Source organism: Pteropus alecto, unplaced genomic scaffold (genome assembly GCF_000325575.1).
Source record: "Pteropus alecto unplaced genomic scaffold, ASM32557v1 scaffold38, whole genome shotgun sequence".
NCBI classification, from domain to species: domain Eukaryota; kingdom Metazoa; phylum Chordata; class Mammalia; order Chiroptera; family Pteropodidae; genus Pteropus; species Pteropus alecto.
In genome coordinates this window covers 4,879,644-4,897,319 of record NW_006442512.1, presented here as the reverse complement: position 1 = coordinate 4,897,319, position 17,676 = coordinate 4,879,644, and the positions used below count along the sequence as shown (strand labels likewise).

Here is a 17,676-nt window from a genome sequence, read left to right as displayed (position 1 = left end):
CCCCCATCCACCCTCCCACCCCGGCCACTCATTTCATCTACAGGCCCACTCAGCCGCCCACTCTGGTCTTAGCCCGGATGTTGTCCACCCCTCACCTGTGAGTGCTATTTCCGCTGCTGCTCCTGCCCTTGTTTCATCCTCAGAAAGGACAGGATTCTTGCCTGGCTCATGTCCACTCTGACCTTGGTCTTAGAGACTGAAGGTGCGATTTGGCGGAAGGTGAGGACTAGGTCAGCCTAGGATGAAGTTCTTACTGCCCACAGCCTTAGCAGCCTGCGGAAGCCTCTGATGCCAGCTTGGATGTCAGTGACTCGACCTCAAGGTCATTGTCATATTTGCTCAACAGACTGCTGCAGGGGCCCTGGGTTTACTTTCACTGTTTCACTTCTGAGTGGTAACAGACCACTGGTGGGGCAGACTGGAGAGAAGAAGGGAAGGGGCTTCTACCCCTTTCTCATCCCCCTCATGTCTCTACACCTGCCCCATATCTGAAGCTGAGCCCTTAGGTCTGAGGCAACTGAGGCAGGCTTGTGCTACTATAGGTCTCACAAAGGGTTAAGGGAAGGTTTTGTTTTGTTCTGTTTCATTTTCGATGATGAAGGAGTTTGTACATGGAAAGAGCCAGAAAAAGAGAGAGATGAAAGTTAGTAGAGCAAAGACCCAGGAGAAATCTGAAATGGGTTGAAAGCTGTGGAATCTAGGACACAGGTAAAGAGATTCTAGTCTGTCTATGGGTGGGACACCTCTGCTCTCTAACATTGGCGGGTAGATTTGAGGGGCAGCAGATACAAATAAGTTTGTAGGAAGGAGCCTGGAAGTCGAGGGATTTCATGCCAGGTGGTCTTAATATTCTCTGGCCCTGGGAAGCAAAGCAATCTGTTGAGAGGGCAATTGAAGTAAGGGTGGAATTAGAGAGTGGTGGTTAAGATCCGGAATAGCCACCATGGGGAAAGGACAGGGTGCTTTCTAGAGACATGGCAAAGGATAGCTCAGAGATGCTGAAGACCGAATTTACGATTTCCTCTTCAGCAGCATCCAGCAGTACAGACCCAGGGTCCAAGAGAGTGGAGGTGGGGTTAGTCCCAGATCACTACCTATGAATGAGAGTAAAGGATGTCATTATGGAAAGCATTTAGTCCAATGCCTGGAATCTGAATAGTTATTAATCCTACAACTTACCTTGTCCTTCTCCTGAGAGCAGTCAAAAAGTAAGTGGCTCGGAGAGATTTTAGTCACCATCACCACCCTGTGTGCTTTCTCCCCCTCCTCACCCTCTAGAGTCAAGGGACTGGCCTTGGGGACAGCTCAGGTGCTACAGGAGCAGATGACCAGGTAGGTACCCTGCCCTTCTGGTAACAATTGATCTCCCTGTGCCCACGGTCCCAGAGGCAACACACAGCCAAGACAGGGTGGGACGCTGATTCCCTGGGGTATACAGGCTCTTTAAATACTGGGACTATAGGCCTAGATATCAGCCTATCAATCAAAAACTGCTCATGAGATGTCACTCTGCCTCTGTTCCTAGGACGCAACACATGGACAAGAAATCCGATCCACTTGCCCTGGTGCCAAGGCCAGCTTTATTAAGAGGGGCTGTTCTCAGAGATTTTATTATAACTGACTCTTTCTGTGTTTCCATGGATTAGTTATTTCCCCAAACTCCCCATTGTGGGTAGGAAGAGCTAGGGACTAGTGTGACTTAGAAATATGTTTCCTAGCAGAGAGTTTTTTTTGGCAGAGCAACAAAATAGGTGCCACTAATTGTCCTTATATATAAAATAGCTTAGTGCTCATCCCTGGCCTACCTTCCTGAGATGCTGCGAACACACAAATGTCAATTAAATGGCTTGACTGTCTAGGAGAGAGATGAGCTATATGTATCACTTTATTTTTAACTTTCAGTTTTGTTGATTCACTTGTATAAAAGAATAAAGAGCCCCGGCTCCAAAAGGAAAAACCTACCTATGCTACATAAAGTTGTATAAAATCTCCAGGTTCAACTGTTCATTCTTTCTCATTTTGGCAAAGTTAAAACTTTGTTCTATGGTGATGCTTGGTGTGTTGCCATCTTGTGGTGGAAGAGGGTAACTGCCTATCTGTGCTCTGGGGTTGTCGCCATTATTTCAAAAAGTACTGTACTTGTTGAGGGTCAGGCATATTGCCTTCACTTCTTTACATTAAAAATAAGAGTCTGCCTGTATAGTCGGAACCCGCCTCTGGGATTGGAGGTAACCGCCATTCCACACCTTCCGCAGCAGCTACATTAGAGGAATCCAATAGCCTCAGCCACCACTCTATTTGAGATTTCACCCAGAATGTTGAATGCTGAGGGAACCCAGTAGAATGAGGCTGCCCAGGGCTGCAGAATTCGTTTCAGGTGCAACAAAATATGACCTTTTCCAGCGATGGTAATTTCCTGTCCGTACACATCACTGGTTCTCAGCCTTGGCTGCACACTGGAATCACCCACAGGCTTTTAAAAACAGCAGTGCCCAGATTTCACCCTCAGAGATTCTGATTTAATAGTTCAGGCGTGAGTCATTGGTATTTTTAAAGTTCTCCAGGCGATTCTAATGTGCAGTCAGCATTGAGAGATGCTGCAAGAATTGGTAAGCTTGGGTAAGACATCACCCTTTTAATTGCTATTTTAACTAGAAGAATTACTCTCTCGAATTCACACACCTCTCCTCACTCCTTACACTCAGACAGAAATTGGGGAGCAGCATGGCCCCATCATCAAAGAATTTCATCTGTCTCTCACATTCCAAGGAGTATTTTCCAAGTTTCCAGGGGTCTTTGAGAAGCTCCACAAGCTACTATTAAAGGATATATGACCATTAGGCCTTTTCTCTTATTCTTGTCCAGATTAAGGGAGCACAGTCTGAGTAGAATGGATGGGGAAATGAACTGAGCTGAGCAAATAAACATATTCTGGTCACCAAAAGGAAATAAAGTAAAAGTCCAAGTAGCAGCCTTGAAAAATATAGGAAGTTGGGTGGGGGAAAATTTTGTCTTGTTTTTGCTTTCAGGGTCTAAAGTTAGTCTGTGCTATCTCTGGGAATTAATGTTCGTCCTTGGGAGGGGTTTGTGTGTGCATGCATCAACTGTTAGCCCATGGATATTTGCAAAGAAAAAGAAGTCCATTTTCAATTCACATTGGTGGGACACCTTAAAGAGAACTGGCTCTGACGTCCGCACGCCCTCCACAGGTTATCTGGCTCTGAAGGACTTGGGGAGCCCAAGTTCATCTTGGACCATTTGCTGAGTTATTCTGTATGGAATAAAGAAGAATCAGCTAAATGAACTGAGCATGGGATGGGGGCGTGGGGGTGGTGGATATCCTCATGTGACAGACCGGTCCCTATAGGCTAGAGGTAGAGTTTCTCAAACACAGGAGGAGGTGCCCATTCTAGAGTGGGGAAGCTTGGAGAGAGAGGCTGTCTCTCCAAAAGGAAGCAGGTCACGGGAACATTATCGGGTTCTGGAGAGCACCCACCTAAAGAGGCTCCTCCTGTGAACCATTTCATTTCTTGGATGTTTTTCCACAAAAATGGTACTGGTGACTTAAAAATTTTCTCTCTTACTTTAATTTTTCAACCTTTACTAAAGTCTAATACATTTATTTGCATTCGTGTGATGTTTTATGAAGTGAGAACTGCCTTCCCCTGCACGTACGAAGGCCATTCAAGATTCAGGAAGCAGCAGGATATTTGATTTCTTAATGTTGAGTTGACACACACAGAACCCAGAGCCACCAGGAGGAGAACAGGACTCAGCGGGGCAAAGATCAGGAAAACTCAGACATGGGGGGAAGGTGACAATCCCCACTTCTCTCCCAAATGTAGAGGGAGGTGACCCTTAAGAAGGAAGGGAATGATGTCATTAGATTACACCATATATTCCTTCATTATTGAGATAAAGGGGAGAAGAGAAAGGTGAGTGACTGAGAGGGCTAATCTAGAGGTATAATTTTTACTTAATTAGTTTGGGATAGCAGCAGGATATTCAAGCGGAGACATCCCATAAATGAGGATAGAGGTGGTAAAGAAGAGGTGAAAATTTAAGACCAGAGATAAAAATTGAAGAGTCTAAGCAGTATGAAAATTTTCCAGGTATAATAGGTTTTGGAGACACAAGCCAAGTCCTCGCCCTTTATGTTCCACATGAGGAAACTGAGACTCTGAGAGAGGACAGAGTCATTGATGTCCCCAAGGCTACAGAGACCTGAGATCCTTGGCTCGACTCTATTCCTGACTCCCAGTTGAGGTCTTTTCTTTTCTTGTTTCCCAGGTGTCATCTGGATCCCAGTAATTGGAACATTGACTTTGGTGAACACATGAGGCAAGGAATGGAATATTCTGGGGAACTCACCAACCAAACTCTTCCATTGGTTTGTCTGGTGCCAATTAAAGGTAAGTTTTATATTCAGGCTTTTTTTCCCCCCCAGTGTTTTGTTTTTAGTAATTACCAATGTTTGTGTAGGCAGGGAGTTAAATATCTGAGCCAGCACTCTCCCTTTTGTTTTCAGTGTACTCAAGGACTTTAGGACTGCACAGGCAAAGTGTATCAAATGGTTTCCTTTCAAAAGCAACTTGAAATCAAGCCATAGAGCTTGGCTGCAGTCCCCATGCTAAGTGATTCCAACAGGGGTAGGCCTAACCCTTTCCTGGAGGAGACATTTGCTTAGGACCAAGGTGATCAGGGCTTTGAAGCAGAGAAACAAAGCAGGAAAGAGGTGCAGAAACATCTTGGGAACCAAATGAAATGCCCCCTTGGGAGTGAGGTGTCAACCATTCTTAGAATTTAGGCTTAAATCTCTCCCTCCTCCTCCTCTTCGCCTTTGCCCTCTCCCTCTCCCTCTCCCGACAATCGTCCGTATAGCCATGTTGTCAACTGAACTTGGTGATTTGGGCACCTCAACCAGCGCTGGACCATCCAGCAGATCCTGTCCCTGGGCCCCTGAGCAGAACCGGGCGCAGGGCGGGGTGTTGCCAGAGCAGCCACAGACGCTGACACACCAGCCCTGCTGCTCCAGGACAAGTTCCCCAACACTACTATCGCGCTCAGGAACATCAATGTGTCTGCGTAGCCCTGACCTCCCCCAGACACTACAATTGTGCCTTCTGTGGCCCAGGCCTGCCAGGACGGCGCAGGCGCATCATCTCTGGCCACGCATTCTGCCCAGGGCCACGCGCCCTCTCCTGGGGGCTCTCTGTGTGGCTAGGCGAGCCCAGAGGACTTTGTCCTCTCAGTTCTCTTGCACTGGACGCCCCAGAGTGGCCAGCACACGTCACTCTGTCTCAACACTGACTGCGGGACACTGCCTCTGGGGTGATGGTCCACAGTCCCATGGCAACCACTACACTGTGCCGTTTATCTGCTGGGTTGGCATTTTTGCTGCTGGTAAGAGGGTCCGGCAAATAAAGACCTATACTGGCACCCAAGTATCATCTCATTTCTGCATTAAATGAGAAGATGCTTCAAGTGGTGACTCACGGGCCTCCCAACAACCATTACCATCCACATTTTCCAGTGTTTTCTTAGGTCTGAGGTGCTAGCCCTTCTCACGATGTTCTCTTCTTCGTGGTTGAATCTGCACTTGTCCCTGAGAAGTTGGGATGGCATAGAAAGTAGCTCCAGGAGGTGTTCAAACTTGCCCAGGCCTCCTGAGTGCTATGTTTATAGCAACAGGGCCCAAGCTGTGAGCTGGGGGAAGTTGGCAATAAAACTTCTGTGGTCTGGATTGGGTCACCCTGTGTTTGGGACCCTCTGAAAAGCTTGGAGACACCACATTTGTTTATTCTGAGGCAGAAGGCCAAGAAAACACATTGGAAAGAAGCCCTGTCCTTTCTTCACTGGAGTCAGTCAGACAAGGAAATTCTAACCATAAGACGACACCACATTTTAAAAGCAAACTGGTTTCTTGTCTCTCCCTGTTCTCAGTCCCAGTTAAATGTTCCAGTTATTCAAACCTCACTTCTCAAGGTATGATTACTTTTCTCTTTAATTTCTCTTTTTTTTTTTTTAATGTAAAAGGTCCTTTCTCCATAATTCTCTGTTATACATCCATTCTCCGCATTGCAGCCAGAATGACTTTTAAGGAGCAGATTTCTTTAGTTTTTTTCTACAGCTTTACCTGGGCTGGCCCTGTCCTTCTCTCTGACCTTACTGTGTGTCTCCCAGCTCTTATCTCCAGTTGCATTGGGTTTATTCACCAAGCATTTCAGGTTTAGGAGACTGATAAGGATGGATCAGTTGCATAAATACTTAAAACCACCCATCAATCATTTTTATTACTTTTTAAAAATTGACATACAATCAACTTCACTTTTGTTGTTGTGCAGTCCTATGAGATTTTACACATGCATAGATTCTTGTAATCAGCACCACAAACGACACAAAACAATTCTAATACCTAAAATAATTCCCTCATGCTGCCCCTTTGTTCCTGCCCCTATCGCCTTGATCTGTTCCTATACTTTTGCCTTTTCCAGACTGTCACATGAAGTGAACCATACAGTATGTACTCTTTTGAGATTGGCTTCTTTCACATAGCATAATGCATTTGAGATTTAGCCACATGGTTGTGCATAGCAATAGCCCATTCCTTTTCATTTTCGAGTAGTATTTCATTGTATAGATGTACCACAGGTTTTTATTCTTATTCTTATTCTTATTCATTAGTCATTGAAGAATATTTGAATAGTTTCCAGTTTGGAGCAATTGTGAACGATGCTGCTATTAAACATTAGTGTATAGGTTTTTGTTTGAGCATATGTTTTCGCTTCTCTATAATAAATACCTACAGCTGAACTTGCTGGGTCAAATGGTAAGTATATATTTAACTTTATAAGAAAACATCAAATTGTTCTGCAAATTGCCTGTCCTATACCATATTGCATTCCCATCAGCCATGTGCAAGAGTTCCAGGTACTCCACATCCTTGTCAGCACTTTAAATTGTGAGACTTTTTTTTCTTTTATATTAGCCATTCTAATAGGTATGTAATGGTATCTCATTCTGGCTTTTCCTTTGAATTTCCCTAATGACTAATGATGTGAACAGCTGTCTATATGTTTATTTTCCATCTATATATATTCTTTGGTGAGGCGTGTGTTCAAGTCTTATGCCCATTTAAAAAAATTTGAATGCTGATTTCTTATTGTTGAGTTGTGAGAGTTCTTTCTATATCTTGGATATGAGTCCTTTGTTGGATACGTGATTTGCAAATATTTTCTCTCAGTCTGGGCTTATCTTTTCATTCTCCAAACAATGTCTTTCACAGAGCAAAAGTTTTTAGTTCAATGAATTCCAATTTCTCGATATTTAAAGGATTTCATTTTGTGATCCAAAAACATAAAGATTTTCTCTTATTTTTAAAATCTGAGTGTTATAGTTTTTTAATTTTACATTTAATTCTGTGATTCATTTGCATTTAATTTTTGTATTTGATGTGAAGTATAGGGTGAGGTTCAAAGCTTGCATATAAATATTCAATTGTTTCACTACCATCTGTTGAAAAGGTGATCTGTTGAATTGCTCTCATACCTTTGTCAAAACTTTGAACAGATACTTCACAAAGGAAGAAATACGAATAGCAAATAAGCACATAAAAAATCTTCAACATCAGGAAAAGATCTTCAATGTTAGAAAAAAGCAAATTAAAACCACAATGAGTTATCACCACACACCTTTTAGACTGGCTAAAATTAAGTGTTGGTGAAGATGTGACAGAGCTGGAACTCTCAGATACGTAAAATGGTACAAACAGTTTGAAAACAGTTTGTCAGTTTCTTTAAAAGTTAAACGCACAATTACCACTTCATCCAGCCATTCTACACCTAGATATTTACCCAAGAGGAATGGAAATAGATGTCCATTCGCATGTCCAAAACCGTGTACATGAATGTTCATGTCAGCTTTATTTGTAATAGCCAAAACAGGATACAACCTGAATGCCCATCAACAAGTAAATGGATGAGCAGAGTGGATACAATGGAATACTCCGGAGCAATAAAAAAGAATGAACTATTGAAAGATGCTATGACATGGATGATTCTCAAAATAATTATGTTGAGTTTAGGAAGCAAGACAAAAAAATATGCTGTATGATTTCATTAATATTGAATTTCAAGAAATGTAAACCAACAGAAATGATTGAAAGCAAATCAGTGTTTGCCAGGAGATAGTAGGTAGGCGGAGAGAGGTAGAAAGAAAGGATTACCAAAAGACACAGGAAACTTTTAGGGATAATGAGTATGTTCATTATCTTGAGTGAGGTGATGGTTTTACAGATGTACAATTTTTTGTAAGTCAATTATACCTATATAAAACTCTTTAAAATTGACCGTATTTAAAACTGACCTACTTCTGGAGTTTCTATACTGTTCCACTTATCCATGTACCTATTTTTTAGTCCATATTATCCTGTTTTTATCACTGTACTTTTATTTTATAGTATATATTAAAATCAGGTAGTGTGAATCTTGCAACTTGTTCTTTTTCAAAATTGTTTTGAGTATCCTGGTTCCTTGACTTTTACATACAAATTTTATAATCACCTTGTCTATATCTACAAAGATTCATAGTGAGATTCACTTGGGATTGCCTTTAATCTACAGATCAATTGGGTAAGTTTGACATTTTAACTATAATGAATCTTCTAATACATGAACAGAATATGTTCCCTCATTTACTTAGGTCTTCTTTGATTTCTTTCATCAGTGTTCTATACTTTTTGTCACATAGGTTCTGCATATATTTTAAATTATAACTAAGTACTATCATATTCTTTTGGTAGCTATTATAAATGGTAATGGTTTTTTGAATTTCCGTTTCTAATTGGTCATCTGTAGGCATAGAAAAATGGATTGATTTTTGTATTTTGACCTATTTCGTGACTTTGCTATACACACTTAGTTCTAGAAGCTCTTTTTTTTTGTAGATTTCTTTGTACTTTTTATGTCATTCATGATGGACACGTTTTATTTCTTCCTTTCCACTATGAATGCCTTTTATATCTTGTCTAATTACACTTGCTAGGATTTCCAGCAATATGGAATAGCTGTGGTCAGAGCTGAAGTCCTCCACTCACCATTCTTAACATAACAAAAAAAGAGAAACAGCCAGGCAAGTCCCTCTTAATGTGATGCAAGACACACAGGGGGATAAACAGACAGCTATAAAGTAATATTCTTGACAAAAAAATTGAACCTGAGCCTGACTAAGCCTCTAGCTAGAGGATGCCAAAAAACTCAGTGATCAAGATAACTAACACTTTAATGCAATATTAAAAAAAAATAATGCAAAAAAATTATGATGAACAAAATATTAACATTTAAAATAAAGACAGGATAAGTATTACTGGTTTTTCCTTCACCTCAGGCTCCATTATTGCTCAGCACTATTACTGATCTCAACCCTGGTCGAGAGTCTAGATCTAATAATCATTTTACAGAAAACATAGGAATAGAAGAAATGTTGAATGAATCTAGTATGTGGAAAACTGCAGGATGATGACGAGTTTCTTCAATAAATAAAGTGTAAGAAAAACCCCCTGGAGTGCCAGAGTGGTAATTACAAAGATGCATTCACTTTACCATGCTGTAGCAAGCCATGCTCTTATGAAACGTGTACTTTCAACACTATGTTCTATTGGGATAAAAATGTTTTTTTAAAGGTGGAGAAACAACACCTAAATCGAAACAGTTACTAAGTTCAGGTGATTAGGTTCGGGCTGTTTATAGAATTTTATTTTTAATGTTGTTTCATAATGTTTAGTCACTCTTTTACAATTTATAATTTTATAACTGTATGTTATATAATTTATATAAATCAATATTAAAATGTCTAGTTATGTTATATTGTTATATAAGCTATAATTTTATAATTTTTATGAATTATAAATTTAAGCAAAAGTTTTAGAAAAACTTAACTGGCCCTTAATTATTAGAGATGCATACTGAAGTATATAGGGGTGAATCGAATGAAGTGTGCGCAGGCTATGTGACTTGCCCAAGGTCACACAACTACTGTAGAAGATCTGAGTGACTCCAAAGCCAATGCTTATTGTTCAAAGGAGGGAAGGAAGGAAGGAAGGAAGGAAGGAAGGAAGGAAAAACTCCAAATGAAATCAATGTGGGAAAAATTGATAATTGTTGAATCTGGGGAACATAATAGAGTTTCTTATACTCTCTACATTTGTATTTGCTTGAAATTTTTCATTATAAAATTAAAAATAAATAAAATAACTTTCACCCCCACTTGCTGTCATTTCGACTGCATTACATTGTTTCGTTTTTTTCTAAATTAGTATCTGAAATTATCTTGTTTATTGCTGTATTGCCTGTCTCCTCCCAGAAGAATATGAACACCATGAGAACAGAATATACCTGGGTCTTGTTTACTCCTTTATTCTCAGCAATTAAAATAGTCAAAAGCAATGAACTTTATTAGTATTTTACATGATTCCTCAAACAGGTTATATGTTGTAGTTTATATATATTTTATTTTTTATATCATTTAAAGAATAAGATTTTAGTACAGTCTCATTTTTTGTCTCAAAGGGATCCCAGCTCTTCACATAGGTGTCCCAGCTGTTTTTTGCTCAGATGATCAGCAAGATTTTGATAGATGCAGAGACTTTATAAATACCCTCCAGGAGCCCTTCACAATCATTTCATAGCCTCAAAATCTGGTTATTTGCCAGTCTGTAAAGACTACAAAGCCTAGAACTTTTGTTTGACCTATTGTTATGTTACCCTTTGAAGTTGTTAGTTTCAAAGTACTTTAGAGTTTTATAGACTCGATCTTCCTTAAATTGTTGTAAAGCTATGCTAAACAAAGAACAGATGTTGCACTCTGTAAATCTGCAATTACCAGCTTCTAATCAATTCTCAGTGTCAAAGTCAGCTTCTCCATCTTTGAAGAGGCTGTACAACTCAGCATAAGCAATTTTCTGTTACAAAATTTAGCTCCTTAAAAGTAAAAACACAGTTGAAATTTCTTACATGATATTTCTTGTGTTTAAAAACAGGACGAATTTTCTTGTGTCTCATTTATTTTCTCTGTTGTGGGTTTGTGGACTTGTAGTATTAGAAGAATAACTTTTGGATAGAGAAAATATTCATGTTTATAATAATTTTTTTCTTTCTCTAAAGTCTACCTATGACCACCTGATATGACATATTAGAGACTCAAGTACATTTGTGTAATTGAATCCATCTGGGCACTTCCTTGGATTGGCCTTTGAGTGTGTTCCAGGTGCTTTAGGAAGGGATCTCATTTTACAAACAGAAGAGGCAGCTTCAGTGGCCTCTTGGTCCTGACTTGGCTTCCATTCCTAAGGTCCTTTCATCTGTCGTAGGTACTCACACTCCTTCTCTGATTCTTCAGAGGTTCAGAATTCAGGAGTCTCCATCCTAGACTTAATAATGCAGAATATGCTCTTCCATACCTTAGATGGGACATGCAGACACTCCAAAGTGCATTCCAGAGCCAAAGGGTTTCAGGACAAGGAGCTGTCAAACAGTGCTGAATTGTAGAGCCCTTGGAATCTATGTGGCCTATAAGAGGGTCTGCTTGGATGTTTGGAAACATTAAATTTATATTACACTGCAATATTTTTAAAGCTGAGGAAAACAAGTTTTTATTCCGTATCCATTCAGCAAATACTTCCTGAACTCCACGCCATGGGCCAGACTTAATTAAATGCTGTGAGTTTCATGGTCCTTGCCTCATGGTTCATAATCCAGCAAAGAAATGGTGCATAAACAATTGACTAGAATGCAAAGTGATTAGTGCTCTAGATAAGTCTTTCCCATCCTTCTTACTTAAAATGAGTTTATGGCTGAGTTTTAGTGATGATATGTTTTTTGGAGCAATTTCTTTAAGCTAGAATGGTGTGAATTATCTTCCATATATTATCACCTTTAATCCTTATGAGAACACTGATATTGTAGGTGCTATCATTCTCATTTCACAGATAAGGAAACTGAAGCTTAGAGAGTTGAGACAGGCTTCATAGTTTGTCAAATAGCTAAGCTGGAATTTAAACAAGGGGTTTTCGTATTCCCCAGTGGTGGGAAAGCATAAACCGGACTCTGCAGGATTATGATTCATTTAGATATGTCTCGGTTTGGACACTAGAGGGTGCTGAGAGAGAGAGCAAACCCATGGGAGGAATTTGCCTCCAGGGGTGCCATTCTGAAAAGCCATAACGAATTGACCTTCCCAAATTCATCTTTGACAATGGGTTATATAATAACCACAGTGTTGAGAAAGCAGGCCTGAACCTACTGCACATTCCAGTTACAGATAAAGGCAAGAATCACTTAGGATTCATCTCTCATCCAAAGCACTTCAACCTGCTGTTTCTTTTACTCACAATATAAAATGCTTGTGGAATTTAATTAGATGTCTCTGTACGGTCACAAGATACCTGTCTCACTTGATTCTACTCCTCCCATAGCTGATTCCAAATCAGGCGTGTGGTGCAAACAGCTGCTCAACTAGAAATTAGTCCAAGTTAAAGTTGCTCAGTTCACCCATTGGGCTGCATACACACTCCAGACACAACCTCACTATCCCATTTATTCCAGCTCCCAGAGGCATGGACCCCACTCCATTGGCAGCATCAAAAGGATTGATCCATCAACATGCCCATCATCCTGAGGGATGCTTCATGTGGGTGGAGTACTCAGGCTGAAGCCTACAGGATCACATTTCCTTGAAGGGAATGGACACTCACCAGGATCAAAGGCCGCACTGGGGACATGAAGTTGACACTCCCTACTGTTTCAATCCTTTCCCCTCTAGAGTGTGGCGTTAGTTTCTAGGTGCTTTTACATCTTGTTTACAACTCACAAGGATAGAACATGCAGCCGAATACCACTGGAAAAAGCGAGTTCACATTTTAGGGAAAGTAGTTATAAATAATTGGTGACCAATGTGTCTTCAACAAGTACTTTCTCATGTGTTTCAGTCCCGTGTGGCAGAAACCAAGAAAAGCCTTTTTCAACCCAGCCACACCCTGGAGTGATGCAATGGTAAATGAGACACAGACATGACACGTTTCTGGATCAACCGAGCTAATGTTCAAAGGGCCTTCCTGCCAAGACCCACGGCACGACAGGGGATTGGGGCTATTCGCCCCTTAATTTAAGCTTAGGGAAGGGGCAGCTAGCAATTTTTTTTTTTTTAAATTAAGGAAGTTATGCGAACAGAACTCTAGTAAGAAGGGTTAGGTGCTAAGAGGATTGGTGACAGGAAGGCCTTAGGAGGAAGGAATAAAGATATAAGTAAGCATTTGGGGAGAAAGCACGTAAGAAACATTCCAAGTCTAGAACCAACAGTTGCGAATTGTTCATTGAATGTGGAAAATGGTGAAGAAGGTATAAATATGAGATGCTCAAATTATTTGTTTACCATGTGCAAATTACTAAGCATTTTACAGGTATTAACTCATTCAATTCTGATAAGTCAGATGAAATAGAAATATTACCGTCCAACTTTTATGAAAACTGAGGCACAGAGAGGCTAAGTCATTTGTCAAAGGTCACAAGGATTCGAACCCAGGCTGTCAAACTCTAAATCTGTGTTCTTCACATATGCCACACAGTCTCTTTTCCAGTCTGGGGGACACGGAAGATGGTGATTTCCCTGCCTGAGATAGTAAGTCAGGAGGAGTGGGTGTGAACGCGTGCGTGGAAGGCGGGTTTGGATGTGGGCAGACTAGGTAGTATTTTTGGATGTGTATGGGGTTTGAATGTTCTGCCAGCACCTCAAGTGGAGATGTCCAGCAGGCTTTGGGTCCCAGTGTGGAGAGGGAGCTGGTTTTCATTAAAAGAAAAGAAAAGAAACATCTGTAAAAATACTGTTGGCTGAGTTTCATGCTCAAGCTACTCAAGAAAGGCCTGCTATGCTAACAAACAGGAAGCCCATGTCCCTGCTGAAGTTTTGGCCAAAGCTTTAGAAAGGTCAGGTGTATCAGCAAGGTACTCAGGGTGTCTGGGCTGCATGGAGGTCTGCAAGAGAGACCAAGGCCAAGCCTGGAAAAAGGAGGCTCTCTAAGTTGTTTCAAGTGTCCCCCTCATTCTAATGATCAGTGCTCTGCCTACTGCCTGCCTATTCGAATTTCCCGGGGAGTTTTAAAAACTGATGACCAGGCCTCACCCAGAACTAATTAAATCAGACTATCTCAGGGTAGGCACAGGCAGTTTTGAGAAGTTCTCTAGGTAATTCTAATGTGAGGCTGGGGTTAAGCACCAGAAGGAGGGTTCGTCTTTAAAGATGATCAGGAAGTAGGGTAATGACTAATATCTACAAAGTACTTTCCAGTTCATAAAGAATTTGCACATAACATGACCTTATTTAAAAAGCATCTTATTGTTATCCACTGGTTGGATGAGGAAACTGTGAATCAGAAAGAGAAATGACTTGCTCAAGGTCAATCACTTACCAGAAAAACTATGACTAGAACCCAGATCTGCTGACCCCAGATTCAGGGTTCTTTCATAAGGCCATACAGGGCAATAGTACAGACAGAAGGCCATGTTCATCTGTATTTACACAGAAAGAGACGATGTAGGTATTTTTCAAAGAAATTACAATCCACTGGAGGGAATCTAAAAATAGACCTGCAGCTTGTGTGCCAGAGCATAAAGGATGGAAGAGCCTGAATGTAACCAGGCCAAGAGCTGGCAAAGCCCAGATGGCCCTGTGGCTCAGGAGCAGGTGAGCTGGCTGAGGGGAAGAATCAGGCAGCTGGCAAGTGGGAGTAGTCAGAAAGAGAAGCACAGGGAGAGGCCTGGAGCGGGGGCAGTGGCACTGCTCACAGTCAGGAGGCTGGCGGCCTGGGGTCCAGACATGGGCCATTGGTCCCCCTACAGCTAATAGTGGTGGAAATGGGAGAGCCCAGTAATTGCTGGAGGCATTTAGCAGTAAACAGGAATTTTTCTGTATCTTCAAAGGGACACACTATCTTACTAACCAGATAATAATCACCTGCTAATTTGTTTAGAGTTGGATGATTTAAAATACATTATCTTTTTCTGTTTTCACAATGGCTTGAGGTATTATTATCCTACCTCAGCTGTCTCATGAGTAAAACTGATGTAATAATACCTTGTAGGGGGCACTGATTGGATGACTGGAAGAATGTGTCTAGTAAAATGCCTAGCACGTAGGAGGTGCTGAAAAAATATTATCACCTTTTGTGGTTGCTTTTTTTTTTTTTTTGAACGTTGATGGTGAGATTCAGAGATGCTGAGTACCAGTTGGTGGTTAAGAGTGTGGGCTCCAGTGCCAGATTGCTAGGTTCGAGCCAGCTCCACCACCTAGCCATTAAACCTTGGACGAGTCAGTTATTTACCCACATAAAGTCTGTTTCTTCAGGCAAAAAACAGATATAATATCTGAACCCTTCCCATGTGCTTGTTAGGAGAATCAAATGAGATAATGCATGGAAAACTCTTAGCATAGTCCCTGGCATCTAATAATTCAATAATTATTAACAAATTCCATTAAATGTGAGTTGCTTAAAATCTCCCCAAATAGCAAGTGGGTACGCCAACACTATAATCTCACTCAGCGCTCTTTCTGTGACACCAAGGCATAGTGATAGTGGACATTAACCTAAGGAAAATGAGCTACCATTTATGGAGGGCCAACTGCATTTCAGACACTGACATCATGACAAAGCACTTAGTAGGGACACAACAAGGCTGAGGGGGACTAGTAAGTACCGTCCAAAGGTCACAAAACAAGTAAGTGGGGGTTGGTTGGGGGGAGTCACACTGTCTGACCTCCAGTCCTACACCTTCGTCCGTAACAGCGGTTCCCAAATTCCGGCATGCATCGGGATCACCAGAAGGCTTGTTAAAATCCAGATTCCAGGCCCCTCTCTCAGTTTTTGATTCAGCAGGTCTGAGGCAGGGCCCGAGAATTTGCATCTCTAACAAGTTCCCAGGTGATGTCCACGCTGCTAGTCAGGGGACCACATCTAGAGGCCTTGGTCTGTACTGAGCTGCCTTTGCTGGGTAGGATTCATTGTGACGAGAGCCGAGAGCCGAGGTGCTCTAAAGTCTGCACAAACTCTGCCGACCTCCCAGGCTTCTAGGAGCCCCAGGGAGAGCCCGGGGCTGCCCCGGGGCACATTCAAGAACTGTGTCTCTGTTAAGCTCTTCAGGGCCTCATGACACACTAACCACAGCCTTGTCAGACAGGCAGACTTTTGTCAGGCACAGTCTATGACTTCAGAGGCAGCACTCCCAGCTGGGTGTTTTATTATTTATTCACTTGACAGGAAACATACATTTGGTTCTAGAAGCAACCACGCTACTGGCTTAACTAGTTGCCATTGGACAACAGAACTCCTCTGGGTTCTCAGGAAGCCCCTGCATGGCCAACTGAGGACAGCTCAGTCACCACAGGGAAAAACCCTGCCCCAAAGAAGAGACTCACTGCCAGGCCTTCCCTGGGGAGCCTCTGTCCCATAGCCGTACGGAGCCATGACATTCACGCACGTTGGGCAGCAGCAAAACAACGGTCATGCTAGGAGGAACGGGTGTTTGGTCTTAAAGCCAGAGCGTACCAGACAATCTACATACATTACAAATATATAAATTAAGAGGTCTACATGTGTACAAAATCTTTCAAAGGGGACTTAATTTCATTTTATATCATGCCAGGTGTTTGTCAGAAGCTTGAAAACAGAGGTGGTTTTCGATGGAGCTGGTATTAAAAATAGAAAGTATTTACACATGGGCTCTGCTCCTCTCGTGCCCACCATGGAACCCTCTGGTGTTGTCAGGGCCTCTGGGCAACCGTAGCACCCCCACAGGTAAGCCATCTGCAGTCTGCATCTTCCGAGAGAGCAGGGGACTCACTCTGGGGCTCTTCTCCTGTGTCCCCATCTCGGCTTGGCGGCGCCTCCGAACCCAGGGGCTACCGGAGGGAGTGACGCTGCTGTCGGAGGAATAATCCATGCACTTGCGAAAGATCTCAGGACTGGTGCTAGAGTTCAGCCTGCCTTCCTCGGCCAGCGGGGATTTTCTGGAAACACCTTTGCGCTGAGCCAAGGGGCTGCTCCAAGGACTCGAGCACGGGGAGGCATTTGGGCTCAGAAAAAGATTCTGGTGGCCAGAAGGGCTGAGCTTGCTGGTGACCACATGCCGCCGGCCAGCCATAGGGGATGTGGGATTGCTCTCGGGGTCAGAGGAGCTGTTAGCGGAAGATTCGTCACCCATGTATTGAAGCTCCTCGACTCTCTTGTTCAGGGACTTGTTCAGATGGATGCTCACACTGGGCTCCTCATCCTGGTTCCTGTCTTTGGGAGGTTTCTTTTTGGGTGGCTTCATACCGATCAGGACAGCTTTCATGTTCTCCTTGCCCTGAGACTCTGTGATCATGAACTCATGGGCTTTGATGGCTGCTTCTACCTCCTCAAACTCCACAATGGCACACTCTTGAGCCCCTACCTGGCTGTATCGGCTGCTGATCCTCCGGATATCAGGGGGCAGCTCTCTCCCAGGCTTGAGGATCCTCACTGAGGAGATGACACCAAAGGTTCCGAAGAGCTTGAGCAGGTGTTCCATCACCTTCTCCTGCACCCTGCCATTCTTCTGGGAGGTGCCCAGATCCCATAATTTGGGGGACAGGTAGAGATCGTAGACCAGG

General features: G+C 42.4%; 1 protein-coding gene across 1 annotated transcript in view; it reads right to left on the bottom strand.

Annotated features, from left to right (window-relative positions):
- Positions 1–16,280: 16,280 nt before the first annotated feature.
- LARP6 (La ribonucleoprotein domain family member 6) overlaps positions 16,281–17,676 on the bottom strand; it is a 23,571-nt gene continuing 22,175 nt past the window's right edge. The window contains 1 exon segment of the mRNA XM_015597666.2: positions 16,281–17,676. This exon segment is cut by the window's right edge and continues 19 nt beyond it. Coding sequence (XP_015453152.1) covers positions 16,755–17,676 — 922 coding nt within the window. The 3' untranslated portion in view covers positions 16,281–16,754.